The sequence below is a fragment of the Lissotriton vulgaris genome, chromosome 4_1 (genome assembly GCF_964263255.1).
Source record: "Lissotriton vulgaris chromosome 4_1, aLisVul1.2, whole genome shotgun sequence".
Lineage (NCBI taxonomy): Eukaryota > Metazoa > Chordata > Amphibia > Caudata > Salamandridae > Lissotriton > Lissotriton vulgaris.
In genome coordinates, this window is record NC_141691.1 from 127,916,462 (window position 1) to 127,937,213 (window position 20,752).

A 20,752-nucleotide genomic window follows, 5' to 3' on the forward strand; every position below is an offset into this window, starting at 1 on the left:
AACAGAATCTGTAGATCACTGCCAAAGACTCTAAACATACTCTGGCCCCACCAAACTTTATTATTTTGAATGTTGAGATGGTGGGCAGTGAAAGGAATGGATAATATGAGCAGACTTAGAGAAGGTTTGGGGGTACGTGGGTCTGCCACAATTGTACAGTTCACAAGGCGGGTTGTTGGAACGGGGAGGGCGCAATGTATAACTGCGCTGGTTTGAGACCACAAAATTCATAGGGATTGAAAGGATTTCCCTGATCAAAGAGGACTTGTATAAGGAAGCTTCTGAAAACTTTCCAAACTATTTCTCTTATAATCCAAATAAATTCCAAAGGTCAGCATCCCAGCACAGTTTACCAATTTACCTAGATAGAAACGTTTTCTGTACTCTCACGGCTCCTGCCCTTGGAATGTATTCCCTTCCCATTTGGCCATGAAGTGGACTTCAGGAAATTCCACAATGATGAGCCACCTCTTTCCGTCACACATTCGTACTCGTGAGTGCATAATTAGTTTTCTGTTATTCCCCTACTTCTTCCTTGTGAGTGCTCTGAAGCCTCCTTTGGTTCTACATGCGCCTTACAAAATAAATAAATAGATAACTATATAGGCTTGCATCCTTTTCTTGACTGCCTGACCTTCCAAGTTGCAAGCAACTACTGACAAACCATATTTTTCTCTGGTGGGCGAGTGGGTTTGGGTACAGTCCATAAAGTATCGGCCATAGCTCCAAGGGCAGGTTTGGCTGGTAAATTCTTAGACATGTTAGAAGGTGTTACTCTACCTCAGTCTTCTGCCCTTTTTCGCCATGGAAACATGTTTGGTATTACTGAAGGTGGCACATCCATTCTCGCAGTGGCCATTTTGTTCTTCTGAACGGACTAGTCTGGTGTGTTGTGCACAATATGAGAGTAGCGACGGAGAGGCTGTGGTCACCAGATGCAGCAAACACACACAGACAGGGTCACCATCCTTCCAGAGAATGTTACATTATATAGAATACCATGGTGTGTACGATTTGGTGTTAGATTCTGCCATTCTTGACCAGCACCCATGGCAGTACAACCCCAGGGACAGGTTGATCAGTATGCACTTACCTCCTAGGGCTAGCGCTCCTGATCATCGCCCTGGTATCCGGTAGCTTGCCTCTAAGTCTTTTATGTAGAAGATGACAAAGGCCTGGCTGGAAAGGAAGCAGACCACATCAAAGGCGCTCTCTGGATTCAATTCTGAGTCTCATCATCAAAAGAATCAATTTAAATTGTTGGGTCTAACCTCTCCTTGGTGAAATCCTTTTATCTTGTGACCTAAAAATTCCATGGCCAGCAATGTCCAATTATAAGAAAACCCCAAGGAGACTCAAAAACTGTGAAGAACTTGTGAGTGAATTCAAAATGACAATGAAAACCTGCACAAGCTCATTAAAACATCTTATCTCGCATGAATGATGTTTAAAGGAAAAGGAGATAACTGTCCCAAACATCCCATATATTTTTAGGTTTGGGTCATATGTGTTATTATCAGTGTGTGGTGCAAACCAAACTCTTTGCAAATGCAGGTACATGGGTCTAGGAATTCCAGAATTGCTACTGATGCAAAGTCAACATAAAATGGCTCCCTATGGTGAAAGCACTGAGTTTAATGATGCACATGTCAATAGGCGGGTGTGGCCCATGGGTGCGCTTAATTGAAGTTGCTAAACCATGCATAGATAGGCCTCTGTGGTACAGGCAGACTGTGCCTCCGTCTGCTTAGGCACTGACCACAATCTTTTTATCAAGTCGGCCAGATTGGTCAGAATTGATTCACATTTATGCCATAAATAGCTGACACGCATCAAACGCTCTTTGACACTGATGACACATGAAATGTTGAGACTGGAGAAGTCTACCAAAATTTCAAGAAGCTAAAAGGTCACTAGAGGAGATATGTTGATTTTAATTATAATGCCTATCACTCCTAGTGCGTTCCTATGATATGCCATGGGTGCAGACATGGTGTGCCATTATATGCCCAGGTCAGTCATTATATAACCAGGTTCCGCTTTCATATGGTAAAGTACAGACTTAAATGCCAAGATACAGATGCAAAGGCGAAGCACCCACATTACAGGCCCTGTTCGAACTCATGAACACATGTCCTGGCGTATCCCTAAATTAAAAGGCACAAACTCATATGCCCTGACTTGTTCATCACATGCCAGCAATAAGGGCACACACTTTGTGACCAGCAGGTCCAGGACCAGACCTAAGACAGACTGTTAACCAGGACATGATGTCATTAATATCCTTGTAGGAGATGTGCCTGAGGCATCCTAGGAATTTTTACCAAACCTTGGAAGGAGCAGAGGGATGGGCTGAATGTAGAAAAGATATGGAAGTTGTTGGACCAAACAGTAAGGATGTGGTCCCACCACTTGGTTGAATAGACCTGACTATGTCACCTGCACTGTGAGTGGGAAGAAAGGTAATCTGCTAATAGCTATTGAAGTTAAAGAAGGGGATGCTGAGATCAAATTGTGTGTTTATTTGAGTGCTCAGCATATTATGGAGTCTTCTAAAATATACTTGAGTTCTACCAAAATAAAGATAGTCATCAAAGGATTAAAGCGGGTACAAAAAAGGGGGATGGATCAGGGAGCGTGGTAGTTCAGATGGAGAAATATTGTGAGGTTGTGGAATCAGAAGTGGGAAACAGAAGCAGTAGCATATATCAGGGTTGTAAATGGTACAAAATATGTGATATTTTAAGATAGCTGGATCTCCTCTACCTAGTTTGTTATGTACTATTAATTACAGTGTATGTAGAAATTGGAGGATGACGTTAGAGAGACATGTTCTGTAAGGAATAATGGAGCTTAATGACATGAATGGAAATTAAATTGGAGAATAACATGTAAAGAAGAGAAGTGAGCCAGAAGAAAACACAAGGCATTGATGTGTGAGAGTTTCGAAGGTGGCACAAAAGAACTTGTTAGGCACCTGCGAGTGGGAAGTCTACAGAAGAGGGTGGGATAATGAAGTAAGTGTGTGATAGGTGTAAGGGTTAAACCTGAGATGCTACTGACTGATGAACTGATTGGAAGATCAATATTGTGTTGGGCGGAGGTGATAGAACAGATACAAATAAAAATAATGTGTTCAAATGAGATTAGTTTATTAAGGTTGGAAAGGGCACTGTGGTTGAACAATACAATTAACGGCGCACCCTATCCTTTTTTTTTTTTACAATTTAAAAGTAGTAGATGGAAAATGTTCCTGTATGCATGCCAGGTGGAGGATGTGAGGCAAAACAAGTAGAAAGAGAAGAAGGACTAAAGGAGAAGTGCAGGCGGAAGTAGCAGCCCGGTTTCCTTGGGCTGTCATGGTTTAGAAGAGGTGGAGCTTATAGAAGTACTAATAGAGCCAGAAAGGGGTGCTGATGCCGGAGGAGAAACAGCAAGGGTCTCAGGTCCAAACAGGGCAGCACCAGGGCAGGTTCTGTTGAGTGAAGAGCACAGCAAACGCTTTGGAGGCCACTGAGCAGGATGTTAACTTAAAGATGTAGAACAATGCAATGGAAAGCAAGGTGGACCAATATTTCAGAGACAAAAATGGGCTGAGATGCTGGGCGATAGTTGGAGGGTAAGAAAGGGGAAGCTGTAGGCTTCTTTAGTAAGGGCAGGGTTCCTGCTGATTTGAAACATCATGGACCAGTACCAGATATAAGTCAGGGATTGGATAAAAAAGTAAACAAAGAACAACCGTCATGGATAGAGCAAGGTGGACAAAAGAAGTAGATGGAGGAGCATGAGGGATTTATAATTCGATCTTGATGATACGTTTGTGGATCAGCTGGTGTTGATGTGCAAGAAGAAAGGTAAGCGGGGTAGAGGAGTCATTGTGTGTAAGAAAAGTGTAGCCAATGAGTGAGCACTGGAGCCAGAGTATCTCTAATAGTGAGTTTTATAGATTTAAGATGTAGAATCATTAGCTAATACAGGTTAATCTGATACAAGCATGCGTGGTGACGAGCGTAGACTGTTAGCTGTGCAAGCAAGCTATTGTGTGGGAGGACTCAGTGAGGCATCAAGGTTGTAGATGAATTCTGATTAGGAATTATAGGATGATGGGTTTGTTTGGTTTATCAGGTGCTGTTGGACTTGGCCCTTTTTGCAGGGTTATCCCCAAACTTTTTGCTCCTTCCTCCTATTTTTTCCTGACCTGTTGTTGTTCGTTTTAGGGTTCTAAGCACTTTACCACTGCTAATCAGTGCTAAAGTGCATATGTGCTCGGTGTATATAGTTATCATGATTGGTTATCAATGACTGGCATAATTGATTTACTGGTAAGCCCCTAGTAAAGTGCAAAAAGTGTGCTATGTCCTGCAAATCAAATGCTCCTAGTGGGCCTGCAGTACGGATTGTGCCACCCACATGAGAAACCCTTAAAAGGTAACTCAGACCTGCCACTGCAGGGCCTGTGTGCAGTTTGTTAACAGCCACTTTGCTGTGTACTGTTTCCCTGCTTGAGGAAAGTCTCCAAGGGCTTGAGTAGAGATTGCCTCCTGTTTTGAAGTCTCAGGAACACAAAGACTTCACCCCAGCTCCCCTGAATTTCCTTGATGGGAGTTCTGACCTGCCAGAAGGTGCCCTTGACTGTCTTGGGCCTCTGTAGGTTGTTTCTGCAGATGGGAGCTGGAAAAGCAACGCAACCACAAGAAGATCGACACATCACTCTTCTTGCGACAGTTTTCTGATGCAACGCCGTGGTGCAAGAAGAATCTCCACGATTCGCTGCACAGCTGACGAAACCGATGCAGCGCCTGTCGCCACAGCGAGAATCGACGCATCGAGGTATCGCAGCTGAAGAAATTGATGAAGCGCTGCTCGCCGCTGCTGCATTGTTCCCGCCACATCCCGGATTTCCACGCATCGTCCCTGTGTGGCAAGTTGTCCCCAACGCATCACCTGTGGATCGGAGTCGTCTCAAAATCTACGCATCGCTTCCCCCTACAGACCGGACCTGACACTCCGCTTCCGTGTGTCCAGTGGAACTGTCACATCACATCCATGAAGGTCCAGGAAACGACGCATCTCTTTGCTTTTTAGCGCTTCCCATCGCTGCAGCTGTTTGGCTTGGTGAATTTTGTCACAACGACAGGTACTTTGCAAGAAATCACACATCCATAGTTTTCTATGGGCTCAGTTGCTAAAACCTTTTGAAAGTCGTCTTTCTTAATACTTGTATGTTGGAATTTTGTCATTTTGGTCGTGTTGAGTTTAGATAAAGATACTTTATTTTTCTAAACTGGTGTGGTGTCCATTTGTGGTGTTCTCACTGTATTACTGTGTGTTTTGAGTACAAATACTTTACACATTGCCTTTGGGATAAGCCTGTCTGCTTGTGCTAGTGAGCAGGGGTTATCTAAAGAGTGTATCCCCCTTACCTTGGGTAGAAGCAAGGGTTCCTATTTGGACAATGGTACCTACCTCTGCCAACTAGAGATCCCCATTTCTAACAGGAGCTGTGTGACTGTTTTACTAGTATCCTCTAGTAGCCACTTGCAGATTTTTCCCAGCACCCTCAGGATGTGGACGCAGGTGCCATCGCGTTCCTTAAAAGTAAAATGTTTGTAGTGTTGATAACAATCCTAAGAAGCTAATTGAGGTCATACAACCTTGCACATACCGGCTTCGATCTGCTGGGTTATGAAAGATGCATTACCATTACAAGTGAGCATAGTGCTCAGAAGCAGCGCTTCTGCTCTCGAATTCCAGCTACCATTCTAAACACTCCTAGACTACAACTTTGGGGTTGACCCTGTTCAGCGCTCTGGCTCTGAGCGCATACAATAGAAATACCTCACCATATCAAACATGCTTACAGACCCGATTCCAATGGGACGCACCAGATTTTTTATGGAGAAAATGGCTTTCTTTTAGTTGTCTTCCACCTTAAATTACCTTTGCTTCAATGTGTGTTATTGGGGCAAATTAGGACCCCTGATGTTTATCTACTTCAAAATATCCCTCTTCCTTGTTTAAAAATGTTGGCATGTATGCCATTTGTACATAAAAAACAGCCTTGCATCCCTTTATTGAGGATTTAACTCCCAATTCAGGGCCCTATTTAATGTTGCTTGACACTAGCGTTGCTTTAGGGGCCATAAACGCCAGATAAACTCTTCTATGAATAAGGTTTATTTTCTCTTTCTTAAAAGAATGGCTCATCCCTCTCGCCCTGCTATCCCCCAGGGCAGGCCTTCTGCCCCCCTCTGCACAGAGAGCGCCAGTCAATCCATGCGCCCAGGGGTGCGGTGCCTGACTTTGGACTGACAGCGCATTAGCCTCTGCCTGGCCTTGCACTGGGTGCGGGCGCCATCTTAGGGCGCGCGCGGCTTCAGAGATAGCACTACTTACAGTTTCATCAGGAATTTGATGAAGCAGGTCCCATGGGGGACGGCCGGTGGGTTGATTCTGCAGAGCTAAGCAGGAAAAACCACAAACACACGGAGAACTGTAGCAATTGACGTATGTAGCTGGAAGCATTATTAGAAAACCTGTGCAGAGTTTAGTCTACCTTCTTCACTGCAGTGTGAGCGGCCAAGACCTTCACCGTGCAACTGTACTTGCTTCTGTTTTCATGATTACTCCGTTTTCGAGTTAAAGGTGTACATTAAGAGCGGCCAAGTAGATCCGTAAAATGGGGGAGTGTGGCGAGAAAGCAAATAAGTGAGTTAGCTCGCAGGACTGAGCACCTGCTGCAGAGGTTGATGGAGTGTAGCCACTGGTTTGTATTCTAGAGGAAAGTGACGTCACCATTTAGACTTTGTAGGTAAAGAAGGCGAGTAGTGAGTGCCATATACTTGGTTAATACTAAAACACATTTTGTATGTAAACAATTCAGCTTGTGATGTGCACTCTAGATCAGAGTTGTAGCATTATTGGAGTGACTGCAGACAGGAGGACTTTAGGTAGGGCGATGGAAAATACATGGCCATGGTGATTTCTGCTTATTTATGGATTGTTCTCACTTGCACATATTACTCCCGTGCATAATTCCCCCATTTCTGCAAAAATATACCTCGCGCAAACAAATCAAAAGTCAGTGGTGCAGTGCAGTGGCAGACACCTTTCAGCGGCTGATTGCTGTATCCAGGCATTAAACTGGCACTAATGAAGCGAAACAGACAATAATAATATCCTCGTCGTGTGGACCGGGGAAGGGATTTTATCTGCAGCATGAAAAACATTTTGACATTTAAATGTAATTTCAGCAGGAGGGACTACTTTGGTTTCTCGTAAAAGGATTTGCTTCATTCGTTTGAATTCATGTCACACCGCAATCACTGTCCTCAAAACATTTCTCTCAAGAGGCCACTCGCAGTACAGAAACGCCTCAACATTTCCTCCTCTTTGGAAGATCTGATGTCTTGAATCTTGCAGTACCTGCTAAGGAGATGTCTTTATTATATATATGGAATCAAAAGTAATATCCTACAAGGCTATTTCTTAATGGAACAAACACTGGCATTGCCAATAGACCGGGATTATAAATGCAAGGGCCTCTTCGGTCACTGACCAGTTTCGGCCCCCAATAATTCATCACAAATGCACAATGTCACTCATCTTTGCACTCGTGCATTCATTCATCTATCCACTGACTCACTCTTCCATCCACCGAAATTCAAACGCACAACTATAAAAAAAACCACACACACCCAACAACATATGCAAGATAATCAAAATAATAAAAGTAGAAAAAAGACAACATGCAGCTGTCGAAACGTGTCCAAGGTAGTGACAGATGCTAACCTGCATTCACTTACGAGTGGATCTATCTTGCTCTTTAGTGCGTCTGAAATCTCTCCTCCTTTTAGTTTGACTCTGTAAAATTGACCTGAGAGGGGTAATGGGGTATATCATATGTAGTTGGTGTTCGCTTGCCAGAAGCCTCCTTTAGAAAATTCACATTGCCTATGAGTGAACCAGAGAAAATCCCATTGGCTGTCTTAGAGATGGTCTTCAAAATGTAATGGAGCCTAGTTTCCCTACTAACTATGTGTAACCTAATAGTTATTCCCTTTAGAATGATGGCTAGTTTGACTGAGCCATGATTTCTCTTATGCATTCTATACATCTCTTCGATTAAAAACAGGTCAACCTTCATACCCTTTGTCAAGCAAACTGATATGTTTGAAAACAGCAAAAAAAACTCAATAATCTCCAGTTTGAAGACCAAAGAATAGCCTTTCTGAAGGTGCGTAGCCAAAGTGTACATAGTGGCGTAACAAAATTTGAAGGTTCCCCGCGCCCCACCAAGCACCGGATGGGCCCCCAACTCCACACTCCAGATCCAGTCAGGAGGTCTCAGGCCAAGGCTGTTGCTTGGTCTGTAGGTTAGGGGGTAGTGTGAACTTCAGATTTTCCAACAATCATATAATGTTAAAATATATTTTACCACAAGTAGGGCGGCAGAAAGGGAAAGGAATGCGGATTGGTATGGGTCCTAAGTGAGAGAAACCACATTATTTGGTATAATAAACATTTTGAAGACTTTCAAAACAGAGAGAGTGTGTGTGTTTTTGTCTGTGTGTATATTAATATATTCCTGGTGAAATCCAACAGACACCTCACCATTCCCGACTGAAAGCACGGGGACCCGCCTACTTACCAGAAAATACATTTATTAGGGGGGGTGTAACAGCCCAAACACCCTCGGAAGATACTGTAGTGTAGTTCCTATATCCCTGATAGGCTCTGGGCATTGGAATAATACACACTATAGTTGTGGCATAGAACTAGGGTCAGTATGCCTCTATCGAGTACATTAAACTTAATTACTTGTGTGTGCCAGCTAACTCAGATGTCACTAGAAACTTTTTGAATAAACAAGAAGGGATTCGTTTCTGACAACCGCATTAACATGACAACTTTGTTTCCCTTTAGAATCAGAACAGTCTCAGAATTGTGGAAACAATAGAAAACAGTTTTACTCAGTCAAGCGGGCATGCTTCGTTTCTACAGAGTTTACACAGAAATAGGTAGACGGGCGTTTCAATAAAAAGGGTTTATTGAACAGTCTTATTTCTTGTGCAAGAGATATGAACTGCTACAATCGTAAGACAGAATGCGAAGTATAATACGTACAGCATTAGCAGTAAGATGAAATAATACTGCAATAGCATTGTTTGTAGCTATGGCATATATTCATAAAAATACATACATAAATAACACAGGCTAAAATGTGAATTTTTCATCTGGTGCTTCTAGCTAGTTCTAACCCAGTGTACCTAACCTAAGTGTAGTACAAGGTAAGAAGTAGGTGCCATTTTTCAATAGTCTAGTTGGGCTATAGTTTAGATTGGTGTTGCCAAGATTTGCCAAAAGTCCCTCTAGGTTCTAGTCTGCTCCATACCTTAGAATGAGAGAGGTTGGAATCCCTTTCCAAGTCTCGATCTCTAACACCCTGCAAGGGGAGTCAGAAACACTGCAGCTGGATTCTATGCGAGGAGGATGACAGCGTCTGGTCAGTGCATCAGGCGGGGACTTGACTTCCTTCCGAACTTGCCGTGGCGAGCCGTGCAAGTATGCAGCCCAACCATGCCGTTATTTGCCATGGCCAGTGAAGATATATTTATACCTTGAAGGTGTTTAGGAATGCCAGAATTGACGTAAAAGTCGGGTAGAGGAACGTCATGAATGAACCCCTAAGGAATAGATATTCATGCATAATAAATGAGTTATTGAAGAAATCCAAAATCCAAGCAAGGGGAAGTCCTAACGGCTTAAGAGTCTGGTTTTCCAAGTACTCGTTGTGACGTGGATGGACGGATGTAGGTGGCCATGTCTGTATTTGGTTAGCATGGATAATGCCTAAATAATGTGCCATTTAGTACTTTTGTACAAACATTCAAAGACTGTTCTGATTTGCAGACTAAATTGAACAGCAGCATGGCACATGATGTTGTCAGTGATATCATCAGTGATGTGATTTGAGATATAATCAGTGTTGTCACCAATTATGTCACTGAATATGTTATTAGCAATGGAATATGTCAGGTCCTAAGCAGTGCATGACAGGGGCACAATTTAGAGTTAGCTCAGTAATCTATACTTGGTGAATTATAGTGTTTTGTTTAGTTTAAAATGGTAGTTTGAGTTTACATTTTCAACCAAGTACAGCATTACTTTCACCGTTGTTTTTTCCAGCAAATTTTAACGTAAAGTAAAGTATTACTAACACGCCTAACTGTAAGTTGTAGAACCGTCACTATGCACAGAGGCTTGTATGTGGAGGAAGTGAGCTCTCTGTGAAGAGCTGCACAGAGAGCACAGCCTCTCAGTAGTAGTGGCATGCCCTCCTAATTAGAATTTAGTGCCTGAAGGGAGGGGGCTCTCCATGAAGATCAGTGCACAGACCTCAGGCACTTCATAGCAGTGGCTTGTACACCTAATGGGGCTTAGTTCTCTAGAGGGAGTAGAGTCTCCGCACAGTCTACACACTGTGTTGACTGTGCGTAGTAGAGGCTTGCCTTCCTAATAAAGCTTGCATGTCTGGAGGGAGTGGGCTCTAAGCACAATCTGCACCCCTAGAGCAGTCTGTGGGTAGTAGGAGCTTGCCAACCTAATGGGACTGAGGTCTATGGAGGAAGTGGGCTCTATACATTGTCTGAACAGTCAACGCTGACTGTGTGTAGTAGATGGTTGCCCACCTAACAGCATGTGCATGTCTAGAGCGAGTGGGCATTGCTCACAGGCTGGTCCCTGAGCACAGACGGGGCATAGAAAGGGCATGCCCACCTAATGGGGCATAGGTCTCTGGATGGGAATGAGCACCACACACAGTGTGTCTTCTTATCACTGACCATGCTTAGTAGGCTCTTGCCCACCTAATAGCGCTTGCATGCCTGCAGGGAAGGAGTTGTACACACAAACTGCGTACTAAGTGAAGACTGTGCGTAGTAGCAGCTTGCCCACGTGATGGGGTTTAGGTCTCAGAAGTGTGTGTGCTCTACGCACAGTCTGCATACTGAGCACACATGTTATGTAGTAGGGGCTTGCCCATGTAATGGGGTTTCTTTATTAGGCGTCAGCTCTCCTTAAGGAGCTGTGCATAGCTTGAAGACTGTGATTTGATTTGATTGGATTTGGGATCTCTCCTTGTCCTGCAGAAGTCCCATACGACCATAATGACATTAAAACATTTTTTTAATTCCAGCTCCCCCTGGAGAGGGAGTGCCAGCCACTCAGATTTCTTTTTTGGTCACTTTCCACACAAAAAAATATTCACACTGGAGAAATATCTTACTCCCTAACACTCAATTTTCAATCATATTGTTTCATCTTTACATGTATATCAATCATCATAAATGTTTCTTGTTGAACTATTCCAAATGTCAGTGATATTAGTGAATGTTTCCAATAATCAATAATAAAATTATAGAAAGCATAAGGCCTCATCCACAAATACAATCACGTGAAAATAACAATATAACGCAATGTACCATCAAAAAACAGGATTTTATATATTACATAATTGAGTGATGGGGCAAGAAACCATCAGTATGTTGATACTCCTTTTAAAATTATACATGTACATACAATTCCTCATCTGCATTCACCCCCTTGGTCGATGGCATTCTGCCTCAATAATGTACTTGGATTCCATCCTGCATAGGGCCTGCATTCCATCCCCCTTCCCCTGTTTTTTGGAACACAATCTATTCCAAAGTGTTTCACTACATTCCAGTTTCAATCATGTAATACACAGAAATGGTGTGTTGTACTATACCTCAATTCAGGATAAGTTATAGCCCTCGTGTTTTTGAGGATGCACCTTTTGACTGGTAGTGTTGTTCACCTTACATACCACTTCATGCATGGGCATTTATTAGATACACAACAAACTCTGTTTTGTTTGTGATATATTTGTTGATCTTGCATTTCAGCTTAGTTTGAGGTAACTCATTATTCTTGACATTGGAACTCTGTTTAAAGGTCTTACAGCTGCTACAAGTATAGAATCTTGGTGAGGGGTTCATCCAGTTATTGGGGGTTGGAGATAGATGGTAGTGTGTTATTCTGTCTTTGACAGAGGAGCTTTTACTATATGTTATGGAGAGACTGTTCCCAACTCTCTCTTTTAACAAATCATCATTCCTAAGAATGTTCCACTGTTTCCTTAAAATTCCTTTAAATGACTTGGCTTGGGTGTCGAATGTAGTGAGAAGCAAATGGGTCCTGTTGCCTCACTAACCTTTTGGTTATTCACGGGGTCTGTACTATATAGTATGTTTTCTGTTCTTACCTTGTCTGTTCTGTTGTATGTTTGTTTAAGCATTTTGTTGGTGTAACCTCTGTGCCTAAATTTTCCCATCATCTCATTCGGATGCTGATCTATCCCCATTGGAGCTACAGTTCTGTTTGGCCCTTAGAAACTCATTGTATAGTATACTCCATCAGAAATTAGGTGGATGATTGATATCTGCATGGAGTGTAGGGTGGCCTGCATTTTGTTCCTAAACACCCTTGTTTCAATTGTGGTGCTGACTATAGACAAATTAAGATCAAGGAATCCTTGATCTTTAGGTCATTGAGAATTTGAGTTTCAAAGTGTTGATGTCGATTGCAGAAAAGAACACCTTTTGACCATTTTTACTCCCCTCTTCCAAATTAGAAATACCCTGTCAATGTATCTCAACCATACAGCAACGTGGTTGGTATTATGTTTCATCTCAGTTGCCCAGAGCATCTGGTCCTCACTCTAGCCCATGACCCGATTTGAACAGGTGAATCAGGTGCCCATAGCCGTTCCTTGTACTTGTTTGAAATATTGGTTCTCATTACATTTGCATTCAAACACATTGTGCTCATCTCCACTTGCATGGGGTATATTCTGATAGATTGACGCCTTTGGTCCTCAAGTAGTGTTTGCATGCATGGATACCATCACTATGTACATCAAGGGTTACTAGGCGATATTATGACTCCTGTTCAGTATACTGTGTTTTATTAATGAAGTCTTTGAAATCTCTGACATATGAGGTGAGGTTTTGAACAAGGAGGGAACAAAAAAGATCCACAAAGACTGATCTATTTTCTAGTAGACTAATAATGATGAGCCTGTCTGGAGGGTTCGACTGGTCTTTGTGTATTTTGGGCAATTAGTAAAAGGTTGAGTTTATGTGTGCATCATTTTTGAGAAACTGGAATTCATCCCATTCAGTAATGGTTTGGATATGCCATTCCATAAGTGTTTCTCTATATCTGCTCTGTAGGTCCACACATTACCGTTTACCTACTTTATCTCAACACTCAGGTATACGAATTTGTCTGTAGAACTCTGTCACGTATTACTCCCTAGATAACAGGACCATACCCCACCTTTTATCTGAGGTTTTTTTCACTATTCCTTTTATCATTTTGAATTGATAACATGGCTCCAAGTGGTTGCAAGGTCATATTGTATCTTTCTTTACTAGTTGTGTTACATAGTAGTATAAGATCTTTGATGGCCATATTACTGAACACATCAATATTATTCTGGGCTGTTTAGGGAACACATTTTGACGTGAGTTTGAAGGTGATGTGTGCAGAAAATCTGTACAAATCCTATACTCACTTAGAATCTTGTTTTTGTGTATATATATATATATATATATATATATATATATATATGTATATGTATATATAGGTATATATATCAGATAACACCACTGAATTGTTTGGCATTGTAGTAAAACCATGAATGGTATTACAACACATTGCAAAGGTCATAGTAATGACTATGTAGGAAAGACATGCGTGATATTGATGTGCGTAGTAACGTCTGATATTCCACAGAGATGCCTAAAATCGTCGAGAGCGGCCAGAGCGCAGTAACTTTACTTCATTTTCTCTGATGGGAACGCGGTGGACCGCCCAGGGTGAGTTTCACAATGCTAAGCCCTCCTGAGGAAATTACTGTAGGGCCCCACACAACCCAGTCATACCCTGTCGTTTCCAGCATCTCACAGATCAGTAAGAAATTGTTTTATGTAGGAGAGTCTCATCTTAGCTTCACAGGAATTCTCAGGTGCAAACTCTGGGATCTGTAGAAGGTAGTCCCCTTGGTTTTGACTTCTCTATAGTTGGCTCCTTTCTCTGGGATTAGCAACTATGCAGGTTCTTGCAACACAGCTGCTTTGAGCAGGCTTCTTCCAGCAGGCAGTGTCCCACCGGTGGTGAGCCATGTCAGGAAACTGGATCCCCACTTATGAATCAAGTCCTGATTTCTGAGATTCCAGGCAAGGTTAGAACAAATATTTCTCTGTTACCCTGACAAGTGCGTAAATGGGTTAATACAGCAGAGGGGAATAGTTCACATTTGTTTCTTTATTCCCATCATGTTCTGATTTTTCAGTGAGGCAAGCAAGGATATCTGTAATCGTGTCCTCTTGTTTACATTCAGATACAAAACAACATGTTTTAACAGCCTCCAGACAGATACATTTCTAAAACAAATCACCATGACCAGTTGAACACACCCGCCATCTTTGTACACAACAACTGAGTTTAGTTAGAATCAATATTAACACTTCCAGAAAGTAGATAGCGTTAGAGGAAAGAGTAAGAAATAATTGCTGTGGACAAAGGAATGAATCTAGACAAAACAATTAAAATGTAAAGTAGTACGCAGTAGAGCAAAGGTCGAGGTCCAAAGAGTTAAGTGATGTCATAACACTTTGAAAAGTTGAATTTTCAGATTCTGGCACTTGAACCACATTCTAAATTCACTGTTGCTTTGAGAATTTTTGAACTTGTGAAAGTTTGATGACATCAAGTTTAATTCCTTTGAAACATAAAACATGAAAACAGATCGGAGATGCTCTGAGGACGGTAATAAAAAAAGACTGGAAAGATCAATGCCTTCCTTTGACACATCTGCCATCTTGAAAAGGACATTGTTTTAAATTAAATGCAAATCAACCCAATCCAAAAAACACAATCGGCAATATACCACTAAAAATATAACTGTAGGGCAGTCTTTAATTTTCAATGCTGTATAGCAGATGTCTTGTTAAGATGTTAAACTGTTTACAACTTTATACTTTTTGGTAAATGTGCTGGTGCTAGGCCTGAATGTGAAAGAATTTAAACTATGGATAAGATCATTCACTTCCTGAACCAGGATATGTGTGTTCATATTCTTTAGATATTGCTCTATTAATATATACCTTTTCTTTTGCTTTTCAGACATTACCTCACCCTCCTCACCCACTAACTCGGGCGCCTGCATTCAAAATCCCATTGGACCGGTACCACTCATTACCCCTTTCTCAAAGCACCCCAACGGGGCTTGACCAGGTGGGATGGATGAAGAGGATGCTGTTAAGCACAGGTAATACTCACCTTCTAAGGTTTTATTCATTGAAACATCTGCTGCTCACCCATTTCAAGTGTAGGCCTCACTTTGTCTGCTAAGCACACCATTAATATGCCTCTAAATAGTAGTCCATGCAGTCATTTCATTCATTTACTATGAACTTTAAATGTGAAACAGACCGGTTGCGGTGGGTACTGTTGGTAACTCGTTGGAGACTAGTTAGATAAATCTCTAAGCATCTTCCAAGAGGTGGTTGATTTTATAAGTAGATGTAGTGGTGGTTGATTCTATAAGAAGATGTACTTAGTCTATCAAACATAAACCTTGTAGTTGCAGTAGCATATATGTTGTGTTGGGTCAGCCAATTTCAATTCTTCACGTCTGAGATATAAGAGAACCTACATTGTTTGCCAGCGACACTATGAATCGACAGCGAGTTGTTTCTTCTCCTGTAAAAGTCTGGCAATTGGGTGTGGGTGAGGGAATTTATTGAGTAGCCACATCTCCAAATAGCTACGGAACTGCTCCATTCCCAGGACTAGTTGATGCTGCAAGGGGCCAGTTTGGTTTTTTGAGGACTGCGGTGCCAGGCCAAGGAACCTCGGGTCCTCAGGTGGAGCGAGCTGTGGAATGTTTTGATCTCCCATTGACCCTGAAACCAGAACTGACCATAGTTCCCCCACAGGCTGTTACTCCCAAGAGGCAACATGTGATCTTCCACAATGAGGGCCATCCCAGTGAGCTAATCCTGATGCAGCAGGGGAACCATTCTGGGACCAAAGTGGTTTTGTTCTCAATGCCTCATTGGGCAGAAATTGAGTTTACCCCTGACAGCCCAGCCTACATGACAATGGGAAGAGCTCTGAATAAAGCTTAACGGGAGGATTTGGAGTGAGTGTTTGCCACTGGCTTTTGAGTTAGTGCCCTCTGACTTATGAACACAGTTACATATTAATGTCTGAGAGGGGTAGGGATCACCATTGGCCTGCCTGGAATAGCACTCTATGCCAGAAGTGTGGGAAAGGCGCTCTGAGTGACATCATTGATGACAAAACTTTGCATGGCGAGGGTATGAGTTATAGTTATTTGAGATAACTATAACCAGTACATTTCTGTGGTTTTGTTAGATTTAAATGGTATCTTTTAACTGACTTTTTCACCTAACTATAAAGTCCCTTTAACCTTTGGTTGGTGGGCGGGTAGGTGTGTCCGTCTTTGTGTTCACTCAAAAGATCAAAGGTTAAAGTGTTGTTATACTTACGTGTTGAAATGAGATAAGAACTAACGTTTAAAAAATGAAAAACAACTGAAATTTGCTAGTTAGAGTTTAGGGAACTAACTCTAACCTGTGCCCCCATCCTAAACTGTTGATGACTTAACATATGGGATAACTCATGGGATGTTAAATACCAAGCCCACGTGGGTGCCAAGCCCCCGTTGAGGATGGCATCAGCCATGTACACCGTTGGTGTGACCAAACACCCACCCCACTGGAGGCAGCAAATCCCTACTGTGCACTGCCTGCGGCCTGCCCAATTGAGGTTAGCCATAGGTGTAGCCTATGACCAGACTATTCTCATTTTTATTTACAAAGGTTTTTCAGTACAGCGGTACCCCTCTTGGGCCTCGCTGGGATCCATGGTACCAGTGCTTTTACTGTGGTTCCAGGCTCAGCACAGTCTGTACTCCAGCCAGACTCTACAACCAACTCCCTGTGGGTGCCCAATCCCCCATATGATGCCCAACCTTCGACGCGACTCTGCGTCCTACTCACTACATGCACCCACGCCCCTGAATGTGGCCATCTCCTAGCAGCGAACGGCCTTCATCCCTCTGAGTCCTCTCCTCCTGGCTCCTCCTGGCTTTGAGCCAGGACATCTGTACCCTCCCCCTTTATATCCTTTTTCACAATGGTTTTCAGGAAACGGGGACCAAGTCCTGTCATGTCGGCCGCAGCATTTTTTTCAGAGTTGCAGGCAGCTAAGAAGATTACTAGGTCCCGCAGGACAGGGACTAGTCCCTCAGAAAAGAAAAAGCAAAGAAAAAGCTTCCTCTGCCAATTAGACGGCCTTCTATTTTAAATTTTCTGGACCGCTGGACTCCCTTGGGACCAACAGCAAAGATATATCTTACATTTGAACCACTTCATACCTACTCTGAACACCTCTTTAAATGCGAATTTCTCAAATACGGCTCAACTGATTTACAAAAGGCAGGTATTCTGAGTAAAGTTCTAACTTTCTGATCAATTCATTTCAGCACTTTTCTTCAGTGTCAGACAGCAAAGATTCCTACTGGAATTAACATGAAATATCTGAATTTTCAGACTCTATTTTTATGGCCCTTGCTTGACTGATCGACGCAAAACTTTCCGCGAAGGAGCCGAGGAAGATGAACGTTTTGTTTGGAAAGTTTTGTACTGAATCGACAAATGATGCCAAAGTTATTAGTGAACAAAAAGTTGCTATGGAAACTGTAGCCTAGCTATAACTACACAGTGGCCATCACCACTGTGTAATATACATACATAAAAGGTAACTATAACATCCACCTATATTGTCATGGAGGGGATCTGGTGACATTTATAAACCACAAGGCAAAAGGCTGAGAGGTTTATAAATGTCACTTGAGCTCGGAGATGGAAATATAGGACCATATTACGCAGGACTTGTTATGTATTTTTTAGATGACATGATTTATTAATTAAATTTAGTACTCAGTAAGATTTGAGCATTTGATCGTCATCTGTTTAATATTCATCATTTGCTTGAGACTGCAGAAATTTCTGCCCATGTTTTGAAAAATGTGTATTTTTGTAATGATATTGTGGTAATATTTAAAATGTGTTTATGCAACAAAGTAATATTATAACTCAATTGTTAAAATGCAAATTGCATTGTAAGGAAAATAAAACCATGCATTCTAAAATGTGCTTTCCTTTTGTAGTACATTGACACCATAGAGTAGGTTTAACAAGACCAGTATAAAGACAGATGTAATGAAAGGGGTCTCATTGCATGATACCCCTTCAATATTTAGACTGATGCTGCTGGTTTGTTTACTCTGAAGTCCCTGAGGCTTTGCTAACCAGGCCTCAATGCATGTGCTCCCTGGACCCATCAAAGTGTATGTGCAGTTGGCTAATCCCTGATTAGCATATTTAACTTACCTGTAGGTCCCTAGTATATGGTGCACAGTGTACCCAGAGCTGGTAAGTTAAATGTCAACACTGGACTGTAGCACTTACTGTACCACCAATGCTGTTACACCCTGAAAACATAGCTCTTGGTCTGCATTGCAGCCTAGCCGTGCTGTTTTAGAAAGGCCAACCCAACATAACAAAACAATCATTTTGTATGCCCAAACCTTCCTTTTTTAATATTTGTAAGTCACTCCTAAGGCGGGCCTTGGTAGCTCTTAAGACATGGTGCCAGATATGAAAAAGAAGGACATGTTGAATTTAACCTTTAAATGTTCTGACAGTGAAAAATTACAATTTAATTTTCACTGTAGCAAGGCCAGTGGCCCTATTAGCTAACTTGGATTTCCACTAGCCCACATGCTTAGTGCTAATTTTGATTTGGGACCACAAAAACTAGGGCTCCAAGGTATCAAATTAATCGTTACATTAAACCTGACATAATGCTAAAGTTGATTTAAAATACCTTTTAATGCTAAGGTGACTTTAGAAAGTCATCAATTTCTTGTCCCACACTTTTAATAGCCATTTCTGGTTACAACAGCAGTTGTCACCTGAGACCGCCAGCTGCACTCCGGATAAATGATGTGAAGCATTTCTGGGAAGGGAAACAAAGGGTCTACTTAAGGGAGGAGGTGTGACCTTCACCAGTCAGAATGCCCCTGGGCCGGTGGCCACAGATGGACCAGCTTCAAAGGGGTCAATTTCAACTTTTCTACTTCTTTGTGTAGGTAGATAGGCAGTGATTTACAAACTTTTTCAAACGTTTTGGAGTAAAAAGCAGTGACTTATGAAAACTTTTAAAAATCATCACTCTGGTTCCCTCCATCAGATTTGTGTCATATTAGTATATATTTGAAGATTAAAACATACTCCAGTTCATGTAAATTATAATGGGGGTTTTAGTGAGTCATGCTTCTTACTTATTGATTGTTTTGGTACTGATAAATTCTTAACCCTTGTTTACCTTTGATTTAAGCCTGGCTGCTCTGTGTCCCAGCTACACAGGAAACTGAGCGAAAGGTTTATTCAGAGTAACTTAACTGGACTGATATGGATGAGTGACATTTTTATTTGGTGAGGTCTCACAACCACCCTAACTAACAATCCACTTTTTGCACTTAAAATAAAGTACAGTGTGGGATACTATTTCTTTTTGTTGACACGGTTATAGTTTACAATGTTTATTATCACACACTGAGGTCTGGGGGATTTGTTGGCAGATGCTTGCATCAAGGATGGGCCTGCATGGGTGATCTTGTCAGGTGTGCTGATTGATGCTCTGAGAGCAACAATGTGATTGTGAAAGCACACACACATACTAGGATATGGGTCAAAGGGTTTACCTTATCTGGGATGGGCCACGTCTGTCAAGAATTGGGATAATGATCCCTCTTGACCTATATTACTTAAATTAAAGCTCAAAAAGGGGCATAAAGAACAGTATTCTCCACACATATCAGTTTGTCATTCTTACACATTTTATTTCATTTTTTCTTTATTTTTTTGTTTGTCTGATATTTTATATCAAAGAAAAATGCATGACTCTTTACAATTCATATAAACTTTATTCACAAAAAAAGGTATACAAATAATGCAATACATATAATACAATTCATTTCAACAATAATTAGATCACAAATGACAAAAAATTATACAAAATCCAACACACCCACACTCACAAACACACCTCTCTATCTTCTGCAACCACAACCCTTACATACAGTTCACTCACACTCCACATCCCAGGACAACACTGCATGCACAGATGAAAGAATCCGGGTGATAAAATCGACCCTTGGTTGCTGTGCTGATAGCTGGGATGTCTCACTCTAACTGGTCAACGTACGTTTCGATGGAACAATTTAATTAATAAGCCGTCTTCTTCAGGACCTCTTATTTTACGAATTATAACGGGTAGAAGGAGGGGGTAACAAATCTGTAATTATTGTAAATCGATGGTTTTTAAAAAACACCTTTACAGACCCTGGTTTCACGGGATAGAATCTGTCAGAAGTCTATGAGCTTATATACAAAATCTCCTGATACATATCTGGTATTTTGATGGGAACTGGCACCGCGTTAGGTAAATAATTTTTAGATGCATCTGCAAGGTACAGATAATGCGTTCCTCTGACCAGCCTCTCTCGTTTGGCGGTTTTTACTTCATTGGACATCCATCAGCCATGGGTCGGGTGGCTCAGTGAACT

At 41.8% G+C, this 20,752-nt stretch overlaps 1 protein-coding gene across 1 annotated transcript in view; it reads left to right on the plus strand.

Annotated features, from left to right (window-relative positions):
• The window catches only part of ARHGEF9 (Cdc42 guanine nucleotide exchange factor 9), a 1,106,557-nt gene that overhangs the window by 346,480 nt on the left and 739,325 nt on the right, over positions 1 to 20,752 (plus strand). The window contains exon 6 of the mRNA XM_086918380.1: positions 15,214 to 15,358. Coding sequence (XP_086774506.1) covers positions 15,214 to 15,358 — 145 coding nt within the window. The remainder of the gene's footprint in view (positions 1 to 15,213; positions 15,359 to 20,752) is intronic.